General features: G+C 43.9%; 2 protein-coding genes across 4 annotated transcripts in view; both read right to left on the bottom strand.

The window, feature by feature from the left end:
* Positions 1–2,917: 2,917 nt before the first annotated feature.
* On the bottom strand, positions 2,918–3,733 carry KCNE5 (potassium voltage-gated channel subfamily E regulatory subunit 5). The gene is made up of 2 exons (XM_055818339.1): positions 3,483–3,733; positions 2,918–3,383 (listed from the first exon to the last, which is right to left on the bottom strand). Exons 1-2 carry the CDS (start codon positions 3,486–3,488, stop codon positions 2,943–2,945), a joined length of 447 nt encoding a protein of 148 aa, XP_055674314.1. The 5' UTR covers positions 3,489–3,733; the 3' UTR covers positions 2,918–2,942.
* A 5,539-nt stretch (positions 3,734–9,272) lies between these two features.
* The window catches only part of ACSL4 (acyl-CoA synthetase long chain family member 4), a 40,834-nt gene continuing 36,546 nt past the window's right edge, over positions 9,273–13,560 (bottom strand). For all 3 annotated transcript variants that reach the window (XM_055818066.1, XM_055818067.1, XM_055818068.1), the window contains exon 17: positions 9,273–11,701. In XM_055818066.1, coding sequence (XP_055674041.1) covers positions 11,544–11,701 — 158 coding nt within the window. In that variant the 3' untranslated portion in view covers positions 9,273–11,543. The remainder of the gene's footprint in view (positions 11,702–13,560) is intronic.

Raw genomic sequence — 13,560 nt, 5'->3', positions numbered from 1 at the left:
AGCCACCGGGGACTTCACCTGACTGCCACGACTCTTCAGGTGTCACGGAGAGCGGCTTGGCAGGTACATCAGCCAGTTCCCTCAGGACTCTGGGATGCTTCTTGTCAGGTCCCATAGGCTTATGTATGTTCAGATTCCTCAGGTGGTCACAAATCTGATCTTCTCTTAGCGTGCGAGGGACTCTGCCCCCCCAGTCCCTGTCTTGTGGTCCATCTGCTCCAGAGGTGTGGGAAGAGAGGCTGCCAGTGAAGACGGAGGCGAAAAGGTTGTTGAGTACTTAAGTCTTCTCATCCGCTGTTACTGTTTGCCAGTCATGTCACCGGCGTACGCTTTCTTTGACCTTCCTTTTCTGGCTGACATACCATAGAAGCCCTTTTTATTACTCCTGGTGTTCCTTGCCAAGTTCAGCTCCAGCCACACCTTGGCCTTCCTGACCCCATCCCTACACAACCAGCCAGCGTCCCTATACAGAATTCTGAAAAATTACCTGCTAGAGACACCACGAATATTATAATGTGTGAAGTGAATAAACACACTTTATTTTAAATCAGCTTTATTTTTAAATCATATAGCCAATTGCATTTGTGTATTTAAGTATTTGTAGATGCATATCGTATCTAAGCCTGTCTGCATATATGGTGTATATCTTGTTCCAGCCTGAGCCACAGTTAATGCACGATGGTGTTATCTTATTTAAGCATCTGGTTGAACTGTAACTGTAAGAATAGATGGACTGATGTAAATCACAAATTACTACAGTTCACCGAGACCTTGTGGTTCTTTCAGGTATAGAAAGGTACAGACAGAACAGCAGATAATTAGGATTGGATGTTTTGTTAGTTAGTTGGCAGGAGGTCTTGTGCTTTCTGTAATTGTGAACTGTGTAAGGAAGGGTAAACTTTTTCGCAAGGGCAGCCCCTTTTTTTCGGTAGGGCCTAAATACAGTATGTTGCAAATGCTTTGCATTTCGGAGGTAGAAGAAAAACGTGTTATTAAGATAACTAATCTGTGGTATTAGCTGGACGTTGACTCAGAGGGACTGCCAGAACCTTCTTTCAGAGTTGTCTATAGGATGAAGCAATAGAAAGCAGTTAGCAACCAGCTGACATGAAATAAAGCGTTAAGCACACATTTTTGTGTCCAGTCATTGAAGCTTTAATGTCTGCAAATCTCATACTCAGAAAACTGTAAGAGTCATTCCCCTGTTCTTGTCTCATGTAGCTGAGTTCAGTGGGAGCAGTTAGTACTGCAGCTCCTGAATGCTTTCTAAGCTGTTAGTGCGTAATGCCTCTTAAGAGGCCAGAGTCCTGTTCATGGGCAGTGGTTGGGCAGAAAAAGAGAAGTTAATCACTGAGACAGGTTAAATAAAAAGTTTTGGGCATGCATAATGATTCCCTCTTTCTTATAGGCGGAAACTTTGGTTGTGGTCAGCTTAATTCTGATTGTGCTGAAGGAAACATTCACAGGAAATCTTCCAGGTGGGCTAATACAGCTTTTTGGTTATCTCAGTGTGAAAGTTCCTTGGATGGTCAGCTTCTGCAGCTTAAAATACGTCTCTCTCTGTGTGTGTATATATATATATATATATTGCTTATGGCTCTTCAAAAAGTGCAGGTTGAAGTGAGCACTTGCATTTTGCAGAGACACTGTCTGAATCCTTGCAGATGGAGGTAGCTGACTGGAACTTTTACTGTGGTCTCACTACTTGATAGGGGATTTTAAGAATATTGGGTGTTTGCTGGTTTCTCTGACATCCTTTTTCCACACAGTGCTAACTACTACATTTTCTTTGCTGAACTAAAGATTTCACATACATCTACTGACATAGTGCTGGCACATAGTACTGTTCATACACTTCCATTGAAATCGTTTCAGGAGCTTGAATTTTTTTTCCCCGCCCCATACTTTTTGATTATTAAAATGTACTCACAAGGTACCGTTTGATATCTAATGATACTTTGCCATTTGCTCTGTGGATATTGCAGTATTTTTCTACAGTTGACAAAGCTGACTCGGTAACTGCTAGTCCTCTCAAGGATTATTTTTTTTTTTAAGCTCATCACTTCAGGTATTCAGTTTGCAATGATTCCCCACAAAAAACAGTAGAGAGCGCAAGATGCAGTAGTTGCCAAATATAAGATGATAGTTTTGCTGGAAAGAACATGCATAAGCATTAAGAAATCTAAGTCTAGAACATAAAAATCTCACCTCCTTCGAAGTTAAGGTCAAAGCTTTGTTTTCCTGCAGTGTGGTTTGGATAAAATCCAGACAGTCATTTGGATTGTGTAGCACAGCATTCCTAGTGAAGGTGCTTGTTCCTTGGAACTGTTCATTAATCTATATTGGAAAAAACCTCCACCCAAAGCCCAAACCAAGAAATGATAGACTATTAACATGGCTAGAACATCTGAAACCACCTTTGCCTGCCTGTTTTTTTTTGTAGAAAGCATATGCTGTATGTTGTTTTAATCTTAAGATTTAACTTGTACAGAGACATTCTTGAATTACATCTCTCTCGTGGGCATGAGGATGTTCCTGATGGCTTTAAAAGTTACCGTGCATCGGTAAAGCCTCAGCGCTAAGATGCGGAGCTGTTGCTTTCCTGATGGGAACAACTTCGGTTTCGAAGCTCTTTTCGTTTTGATAAATGCTTTCACGTAAAGCGAAACAATCTTGCTTCAACAGAACGAGACCTGACCCTTCCTGCCCATCGTACCTGGCGTGCCTGTCAGTGCTGTGCAGCGACAGAAGGGCACGCAACCCAGCGGCAGAGCTGCTTTTCATGGCGTGAAACGCAGCCGCAGCGCCGCGGGGTGCGGGACAGCCCGGCGTTAAAGACGAATATGTCAAACCAAGACCTAAAGGTGACCGAGGAGCGCGGTGTTTATTGCAGAAGAGCAATACAAAGCGGCCCGGATCCATCCCGCCCGCCGCCCCAGCGCTCAGACCAGCCGCTGCCCCGCGGCGGGGCCGCCCCCCTCGGCCGGCTGGCCCGGGCCGCCGCGGCCCCAGTCGCGCTGGATGTAAAGGTGGTAGGGGTCGTGCTTGGACTCCAGCTTGCGGGAGCGGGTGTAGGCCAGGATGAGCCCCCCGGCCAGGCAGCCGTAGAAGACCATGATGAGCAGGATGTAGAGCGAGGCGTCGCCCCCCGCCCCCGCGCTGGCGTTGCGGCCGGAGCCGCGCAGGTCCCGCAGCAGCGCGCTGAGCAGCGCCGGCAGCCGCCGCGGCTCGCTGCAGTTCATGGCCGCGCTGCCCCTCGGGACCCCCGGGGGCTCTGCCGCCGCCCCGGGGGCTCTGCCGCCGCCCCGCCGCCGCCGGAGCCCGAGCTGGAGCGTCCGGGGCAGCCTGGCGCTGTCAGTGCTGGGAGCGCAGGCGCCGGAGCCCTGCAAGGATTGAGTTCAGCTGAAGTCCAAGGACTGACCCTCTGCCTGAGGGGTGGCAGCCGCAGCCACACCGGGGGCAGGGCTGGGCTTTCCCCTTACCTGCATGAAATCCAGCCCACGTTGCTGCCTTCCCGGTGTTGGGAACGGCTAATGCCGCATCCTCACAGTGCCAAACGTCGTTCGAACGCGCGCTGCCACGCTAGAAGGGGTAAAATATTCTGGATTCTCTTTGAAAAGCGCAGCTGGAGGAAAGCAGTCATGTGGAAAACAGCTGAGCAGTCTTCAGGCCTGTGCCCCTGGGAGCAGGTCCTGCGCAGGTGAGGGTGCTGAGCCCTGCTGAGCACCCGCGGGGCTCCCGCGCCCTCGGGGAGGGAGCAGGCAGAGAGCAGAGGGAAATCTCCGTTTCAGCCAGAGCACGGTGCAAACGGAGATCCTTTTACGGGCTCTACCGTGAAAATAAATGCTTGGGAAAATGCAGGTCCCCCAAAATAAAGCGAGGAAAGAGCTGATCCTTGTTCCTTGAGCTTTGGCAGCTTACTGGCCCTGTTGCGGGGCTCTTTGCAGCAAAGCCCGCGGGCACCGGAGCCCTGCCCGGGGAGCTGCGTGGGACCCGTGCGGGAGCTGGCACCCAGCACCCCTGGCACAGCTGCCCAGGCCCTGGGCTCACGGAGCCGGGCGCTGGTGAGGGGCGTGTAACAGAGAAAAGCAAGGAAAGGTGGTGGGGTGCAGGAGCTTGAGCAGCAGCAGCTGTGGTGGTCAGATACCCAGGGGCGGAATTAATTGAAGTCGTTAAAACAACTGGTAAGTAGCGGAGGGTCTGTTCCTTGAGCAGAAAGGCTTGGAGGGGGCTGTACGTTAGCAGGCTGGGTTCTGGGCTGTCCCCAGTATGGCTGTGCTGGAGAGGGTCCTGAGGCTGCAGCAGACAGGCAAGTATTCTTCATTACTTTTTTTTCCTCCTTACAAAGCTCTGTGCTTTGTGGTGGTTTTTTATGGTGTTTTTTTAAAACTCTATGAATGTTCTGAGGGCCTTGGATTTTTCCTGTTCTCAGGTTATCTAGTAACTTTTTAAATTCCGTTGTCATTGTGTTTATAGGTGAATGTGGCAGTTGTACGTGTTATAGATTCACAATCTCTCCAGCATGTAGAGTCATTTTAATACTGTGTGATTTCTTTGCCTATTTCCAGGAGGTGGCTAGTCCCATTTTTGTGTTCTGTCCCATTTTCCTCTCATTGCTTACAGGTAAAAAGGATGTATTTTAACAGACCAGAGCGAGTGCCTGTCTGTAAGGGCAGCTGGAAAGGCAATGGTGTGGTATTGACTTGGGCTTTTCTGCTTAAACAGCATTAGGCAGGAGTCCACCCTGCTGGGTTGAGTTTTGAAAAAATAGCAGCTGGAAAACCTTCCGTAACACTTGTCTTCTAGTCTTTAAGTTGCTCTAGAAGAAACGCTAGTGAAATGGGATGTTTCTGCAATAAGATATTCTCCCTCTTTTTTGTTCTGGCCCCCCACAAAAGTGACACAATTCATTATTTCTTGTTTCAACATCAGCAAAATACAACTGAGAAACGCTCTGGTTTAAGGATAGAATCTCCGCTGCCCTCCTCCACCCTCAGTGGAACTTACAGACTACAGGGTACGAATGAGAAATTGCTCCCTAGTCAGTAAGACATCTTTCTGCCGTGCATATGGGTGGGGATTTTTCTCTTTTGAGTCCTTCCACAAATTCCTCTCTCTTAAGCCAAGTTTTTGGCTCGGAAATGTTGCAGGCGTCTTGCTTTTTCACGATCTACAGGTGACCTATTGAAAGTGTATTGGTGGCTAGACAATGGAAATAAAACAGAAACTACAGTAGGTCATAGTTTTTACTAGTCAGAAGGGCTGAATATCCATTTAGTATCTCCAGAGAGCCAAGAAATGGTCTAATGGCATTTTCTTCACCCAGTGCCAGGTTTTAATTTGCTTTTCTACAGTATGTTTTTTGTTGGTGTGAACAATTTTCTTGGCATCTTTCCTCTGAAAGTAAGGATTCTGCTTGTCAATGAATGCTTAGAGTGGGCTGTATGTAGGTTAAAACTGAGTCAGACTGGCTCGTTACAAATTCAGCTTGGGTTGGGGCTTAGCATTTGATTGCAGAGCTCCTTAAGTGTCACCATCACCACCTGTGCATTTCCACTTCTCACAGCAATATCATTATGCTGCTGCAAGTGTTCAGAGCAGAAATCCAGGTTTTAAAAATAACAAGGAAAAAAAGTCACAAGGTGAGAGTTACACCGTTATGTAAGAGGCAGGTATGTTCTGGAAGGCAGTGAAGTTAGAGGAAGTAGTTACCCTCCACTCTGCAGGGCGCACGGGGCGGGTATCTGTCCTGCTTTGGGCTGGGATAGTTAATTTTCTTCTTAGTAGCTAGTACAGTGCTGTGGTTGGGATTTAGTGTGATGATGATGTTGATTGCACACTGATGTTCTAGTTGTTGCGAAGTAATGTTTATTCTAAATCGAGGCCTTTTCAAGTTTCCCATGCTCTGCCAGTGAGGAGGGGCACGAGAAGTAGGAAGGGAGCAGAGCCAGGACACCAGATGACATCATGCTCAGCAATACAAGTCTGGGAGGAAGAAGATGTTTGGAGCGATGGCGTTTGTCTTCCCAAGTAATTGTCACGTGTGATGGAGCCCCGCTGTCCTGGGGATGGGCGAACGCCTGCCTGCCCCTGGGAAGCAGGGAATGAACACCTTGCTTGGCTTTGCTTGTGCACGTGGCCTTGGCTTTACCTGTTGAACTGTCCTTATCTCAACCTGTGAGTTTCCTCACTTTTAACCTTCTGATTCCCTTCCCCCATCTGGGGGGGTGTAGTGACTGAGCGGCTGTGGGGGGGGCTTAGTCGCTGGCTGGGGTTAAACCATGACAGTATCGTGTTTTGAACACAGGGACAGAGTGGCCCTGGTTAAATGACCCCGATTAAATTTCATAAAAACAGGCTCATGGGGAAAGATTGTGTTTGCTTAGACTTGAAAGACAGAAAGTAAAGTAGGGCAGGCGGCTGTAGAGAACAGTGAGCCATTCTTCGTGTTCGCTCCCTGGGGGAGCGCCATAAGTAATAAGCTGATCGGTATCCAACAGGAAAAGTTTAGGTTAGATACGATGTTGTTTAGAACAAATAAAAGCCCAAGCAACGCTTCCCAGGGCTGGGACTTTGTAAGTGCTGGAACGCTGTGTGGACTCGGTACCCGAAGTCATAGTTGGGCTACCTTTCTTCTTAAGCCGGCTCAACAGCGCAATAGGCCCGTTAGGAGGAGTCCAACGCTGTTTCAGATTATGAAGTGCTACATTACTTCCCCCACCTTATCTGTGTGTTAAAAAAGTAAAACTTGTATTTTTTTGCCGTAGCATTTTAATGATATGAGGTCATGTCTTACAGGGATAGGTACTCATGTTCAGGGTCTGCATTTCCAGAAATAATGGGGATAGTGTGGATGTGGTGGTCGTGCTTCTGTAATAGAAAACACGCGAGGGTAAACGCAGAAATAAATGTGTGTAACAGAGTGACTTCTGGCATTTCTGTTAATACTCATCATTAACCAGGTTATCAGTATTTCAAAATGGGAGAACAAGTGAAAAATGCAATAGGTGGTTTGGGGTTGGCCTTCGGGGGCTTTTTTTGGCTTTAAAAGTGTAGGTGAGGACTCTTAAGGATCAGACACTGTGCCCAGAGCTCTGTTTGTCTCATTTAATTAGCACTGTCCTAATGTCACAACTATATACTTGCAACTAAAGAGTTTAGGACACATTACCTGTGATAATCAGCTTCACTAAAACACTTGGTCAATATAGAATAGAACTGATTTTCTTCAAAAACATGTCTCTTACCAGTGATGGTGTAGCAAGATTCTAGATACTACAGCTCCCAGTAGCAAAGCAATAGTGCAGACAACACCCCATTTCTGTTGAAACTCATTCAATTGAAATTATGTAAAAGTGACAGGCCAACAAGAAGTGTATTTAATACAGGCAGCCCTATTCCTCCGTGGCTGATGCAATCCTGTCATATTAAAAAAAAAAAAAAGCCATCAATAATCTACTCTGTAGCAGTGCTGAGTTAACTGGAAATGCATTTTGTTTATTAATCCAGGTAAGTTCACGCTTTTTTTACTTTATGTGCTCAATTCCATCTAAGCAGTGACTGCAAGTTTTACTGATTGTACTTTATAAATCATCTTTGTGGTATCTTAGGCAAAAGAAGCACAAGATTTGTTATTTTTGAGTTTCTAATGTTTAAATTTTAGCCTGCAAAGGGGAAATCTATGTACATGAGAGTAAATCAAGCTTAGCCATTAGGGCAGGCTCAGTAAAAAAATAACCATAAAAAACCACCCCCACCACCCCCCAAATCCCCCCCCCAATACCAAATACATAACGAGAATTTATTTTTCTGTTGCCTGTAAGTGCAGCACACAACTAATTTATCATTAGAATGCAATGTCATTATTTGAAACTGCCATTCTGGGATGTGATAGAATTAGGTTTTGGGTCTGTTTGGTTGTTTTTGGGTTTCATGACTGAAAATTGGTGACCCATGTTCTCAACTCTTACCTGGCAGGCACTCACAGTATCACCTTATGCTCAAAGTTCTCAGAAGTTATAAAGGGCGCTAAAATTGTATCAGGTTGGTTAAACACCACCTCACCTGCTCTTAAGGGAGTAACTTACTGCTTTCTCAGTTTGGGGGTTTGGTTTTTTTCCCTTTCAAACCAATTAATGACACCTGTTACGTGCCACATCACTGTTGCATTATGTACAGGAACCAGGTCTCCTCTTCCAGCCCCCACCCAAGGTTCTGTGTCAAAGCTGTCCCCAAAAGATGTTTGTTTAACCTTCATCGACGGAGGCTCTGAAGCCTTTCAGTGGCAGCAATCTTGAGCCACTAGTTCCGTAGTTAGGAAGGAACTGTGTTCAAGCTCTGTGTTTCTTTTCAAATGTCGGATTGTAAATGCCACTTAAAACTACCTCCTCTTCCACTGGTGACAGCTCTTTTGTGCCTTTGTTAGGGTAACGCTGGGTGTAGGTCAAGGTTAATAATCTTTTGCCGCGTGCCATTCTCCTTCAGGCCACCTACACTCGTCAATAATCTTCCTTCATATGTTAAGCCAACTAGTCCCAGTTACTGGTTATACTCTGGCTTTCTCTAGATATCCCATGTTTTTTGACCTAAATATAATCTTGTATCAGACGTGCCCAAACGGGATTTTGTTTCTCTTTGAACTTTTTTCTCAGACTTGGGAGGATTATTTTGAATTCTGAACCTGCTTTCTGAAGAAGTTGCAGCTAGTCTGAGCTTTCTGGAACACTGACATTTAGTAAATGAACCTCTCCCTCACACTTCAGTCCCACAGCAGATGTCCTTTCAGTCGAGCCCAGGGTATCATCTGTAAACACGACACAATAGTTTTGAGGCCATAGTCTATCACTTCATCTGCATCCTAGTTCCCTATTTTTAATGGTGAGAAGGACATCCCTGCTCATTGTTTCGTTCCTCTCCACAAGCTCTGTCACAAAATAATTTAAATTCATTAAAAATAAGGATAAAATTCTTACCAAACTGCAAGTGTTAGATTTGCAAATAACCCCCGTATTTGAAGGCAGCCTGATGTAATCCTTCCCCTTCTCCAAATATGCCCCAAAAGCTGATGTGTATCGAGTTGTCTTTTGTGACACATCCATGTTTACTTTATTTCTTAAAAGAAAAGCCTAGGGTGGGCCTAGTTTTGTTCTCAACGTCTGCATGTGTACTTATTGTTTCTTTTGAGCAGTTCTTCTAAGGTTCGCTCGGTGTCAGGGAGAACATGAGGCAATCTGTGCAATACACAAGATCTTTCAGAAAACAAGACTCACAAAATTGTTGAACCATTTAAATTGTATTCCACTTTTGAAATGTTAACATGGTGTATGTATATATTGAAAATAGCAATCCTCAGTCAACCAAGACACAGAAGATACCTGCAGTCTAGATAAAATACATTTCATATAAATACATTTATGGTTTTAAAAAAAAAAAGTACAACCTGCTCACCGACTTGAGTGCAAGTAACTTTCTTACATGTATTTAACTTTGTGATGCTAACAGGCTGACTAAAGGCTACTTAATAGTGACCAATTTTGAACACTGAAAAATTGGTAACGTAGCTCCAGGACAGTCATTTAAAAAGCTGCTGCTGGTACAGAAGTATTTCCTGTTGTCGTAAACCAGCTATATGTGTCTTAAAAAAAAAATAATTATTTTTTAGAAAAGCTATTTCCTCCGTCTTTTTAGTGGCTGCTGTAGTTGCATTCACAACTAAGACAGTCAGCTTCATAATCACATTTTCTTTTTCCCTTTCCTTCCCCAAGGCTCTTGGAAGATGAGCTGGCAGTGCTCTGGACTGGCCAGAGAAAGTTATGCATGGGGAAGTCTGAAGTTGGTCCCAAGGAGAAGGGATGGTTTAGTTAATGAGTATATAGCCATGATTTATTTTTGCCAAAATCAGTTTGAACTGGAAAAAGGAAAAATACACATACATGCAATAAAGGAAAAACTTGCCCTGAAATTGCAAGCTAGTGTGTTTCAGAGAAGCATCGTACAAAATCTTTTACTTTCTGTACAGTGACAATACCAAATAATTTTTCTCTTCAACCATCATATACACAACACAAATATTATGAATAGAAATCTATAAATACTTTAAAATGAATTTGTAATATATAGCAGTTGAGGGCCACAGCTGTACAAAATGTAAGCAACATATATAAAACGATTAAGAAAGTGCAAAGTAGAACAGTATCAAGAGCCTCCACTTTTTTACAGCACTTATGGTTCAAGTGTGAAGAGCTAGCAGGGATGCGGGAGCTCAGTTACAAGTCAAAAGAAGACACAGTACAGGATTCTGCACACAAAATGATGGACCATTAAATTGTATCTTCCCATTTCTTCACACCTGTGACTTCCAGTTAATAAGAGAATGTTTTTATAATACATTTCTGTAAAGAGTGATTTGTCCCTTTTTACAAGTTCCATAAAACGAAGATCCCCTGGTCACAGACTACTTTTCTTTAAGTAAAACAAGGCTACATGGGGAAACTACCGTTGGGTTTTGGTTGCCTTGTTATGCTTACCGTATTTAAAAGGTGAACGGAAATACCTTTCCATAAAGTGAACACTGGCGTTCAGAACCTGATCCTCTAAATTACATACAGGTAACCTGTACCGTTACTCACATGTATGCGAAGGTCTAGAGGATCAGTGCCTTAAAAATAAAACCACCAATCAACCCTCAACAAAATCCAAACGAAAAACCGCCACAACTCCTTTGAGCTTCAAATCTGCTTAGACAACTGTTTGCCAGTCGAGATGCAAGTTTTGCATTCTGCATTCAGGTGATGATTTCTCATCGGCACCTCCTGTAGCAGAGCAGGTCTTTGTTTTCTGTTATGCTGTGTCCTAGTGGAAAGCTCTGCTTCAATTAAAATACAGTTAATTCAATGCTCTTGAATGAAATTTCAAATAACTTTGTTTAGAAAGCTTTTCAGTTCACCTTTATTTCAGTAAGTGTACTTTATATTCCTTTTTAGGCACTGTAAATATTCAGGAAACTAACTGATGTGCAGAAGAGCCCCTCCGTTCTCAAGCTGTGTGTTATTAGTGATCTCTAGCAAGTTCTTGACTAATGTTGTCATCTTGGTTTTGTTTTTAAATGGAGAAGGGTAGACTCCAAATACTTTTTTCCTTCCCTCAGTGAGTATCTTACTATGACAGAAGAATCATCACAATTACATTAATTTTTCTCTTTGAAATACAGGCCAGATTTCAGACTGAATTAAAGAGAAATTGCAAGCACTGTGAATATGCTAGAGAAACAATAATAATAGAATTACCTGGTCATACTGCTTCACATAATGATGTCTGTCTCAAAACTGGAGATGATCACGTGAAACTTTATGAAGACCATAGCATCTAATCTGCTAATAATCAGGAATTTGGAGTCTAAGATATTCTCTGTTATACTCCATAGAGAGTACAGAAACATCCATCATTTGGTGTATTTTCTGCACATGTGGTATCTACAGTATACACAGACATCCAAAGGCATGAGAAGGAACCATCTGCACAACTTTCTGGTCAGCATGACTTGTTTATTTGCCTCCGTACATTCTTTCGATGTCATTGAGGTAATGGTTTTTCAGTTCTTTCCTCTTCAGCTTGAAAGCATCTGTTACTAACCCGGTCTCCGGGGTCCATGGTTCAGGGCTTAACCGTACTTTGATGGGTATTTCAAACCTTTCCAATTTCACTGCAGGGACAAGAAGAAACAAAAGCATGAGTATGATCGCACAGCTAAATGAAATACTAATTCATGCTACCTAAAAATCTAAGGTGAGCACCCTGTAGCTTGTATAATAGGGTGTCCTACTTCATGAAGTAACTTTACAGAAGGGCCACAAGCAAATTTAATCTTGTACCACTGCTGAGTGCTGGGTTTAGTGTGCAAATATTCTAACAACACTTAAGAGCTGTATTGGATGGGACAGCGTAAAAATTAAAGCTTGCAACAAAGGAGTTTGTAGCCTGAAGATCTGAGACTACTGTCACAACAGGATACACGCAGGGTTGTATCTTTACTGTAGGAACATAGCAATAACTCTATTGACTCAGACTAAGCTGTATGTGCTTCATATTTAAATTATAATGAAGTACTTCTGTACTTTCCATGGTTGAATGATTCCCCCACCCCTAATTTTTCCTTCCTAGGAGTTTGTTTAGAGTTCAAAATAAAGGGACTTCCCTGGATTTCTTACATTAGTCACCTACTCGCCCTTCAGTGAGAAGCAGTGGCTTGGCACGTTCACCAGCCCCACCGCAACCAAAGCTGCTTCTATCTCCCGCCCAGGCAAGGGGCCAAGGAGGGTTAAGAGATGGAGGAGGTAGGTAACTGCTTCGGGGAGAAGGGCAGGGACATCGGGAACAGGGCAGGGAGCTGCCGTGTGTGTGCCAGATGTGATGGACTTTGCTGCCAGCTCCTGCATGTCGGCCTGTAAGGGGATCCCACACGCACAGATGTGCAGCTCAACTTGTAGGACACCTGTGGCAGCACAGCCTCCAGGATCACAGGATCATTTAGGCTGGAAAAGACCTTCAAGATCAAGTCCAACCATTAACCCAACACTGCCAAGGCCACCACCAAACCGTGTCCCTAAGCGCCACTCCTGCACGTCTTTTAAACACCTCCAGGGATGGTGACTGCACCGCTTCCCTGGGCAGCCTGTGCCAGTGCCTGACCACCCTTTTGGTGAAGATTTTTTTCCTAATGTCCAACCTAAACCTCCCCTGGGTGCAACTTCAGGCTGTTTCCTCTTGTCCTATCACTTGGCTTCTTGGCCAAACATAGGATCTCTGGCTGTAAGTCTGTCCCCAGGAGCTCTCCTGTCTCTCTGACTTCAAACTGGCAATGTTCTGTTATTTAGCTATACGCCTGCTTATGATGAGGATGCATGATCTGCTAAAAATGGGAACAATCTCTTTAAAATAGTTTTTAAAGAAGTTTCAAATTCATTATCTCTCAGTGGTATATTACTACCTAGAAGGTATAAGGAATGTGTATGCATAGTAATTTGCCTAGTTCATGATAGAAAAACACTGAAATGTTTAAACCCAAGTCTGAGACCTATGGACTGATTTATTATTTTTTTTTAAGGCAAGACTTAATAGTGTCTTTCATTCCTGTTTATTTTTTTGTTTGTTTGTTTCAAAAGGCAGAATCTCTAAAGTTCAAGAGGCAGTGCTTACTGTGTGCCTATTTCCCTCAGATACAGTGTCAAGTGCTTAGAGACTTTTTCCCCAGCTAGTTTGTTAATTTTTTGGCCCTGTAAAGGATTGATGGGGCTTTCGATCACTCAGTACTACAGCAAGGAGTAGCAGGCTTTTAAGCCATTACAACCACAAGGATCGTGGTTGTTCGAAACTGTCAGGGACGAAGTTGTGTGGGGAAAAAAAATATCTTTGAAATCTCTTGCTTAACTAGTTTTCTTACTAGCAAGTGTCTTGTGACTTTCCTTCCAAACTGACAGCTCTTTTGGATCTTATTTTAACTATATTAGACAAGCAACCTCTCTCTAGAATTTAATTGGAAAAAAAAATCTGATTTTTTTTTTT

Source organism: Falco peregrinus, chromosome 13, assembly GCF_023634155.1.
Source record: "Falco peregrinus isolate bFalPer1 chromosome 13, bFalPer1.pri, whole genome shotgun sequence".
Classification (NCBI taxonomy): domain Eukaryota; kingdom Metazoa; phylum Chordata; class Aves; order Falconiformes; family Falconidae; genus Falco; species Falco peregrinus.
The sequence above is the reverse complement of the archived record's forward strand: the minus strand, read 5'-3'. Positions and strand labels throughout refer to the sequence as shown.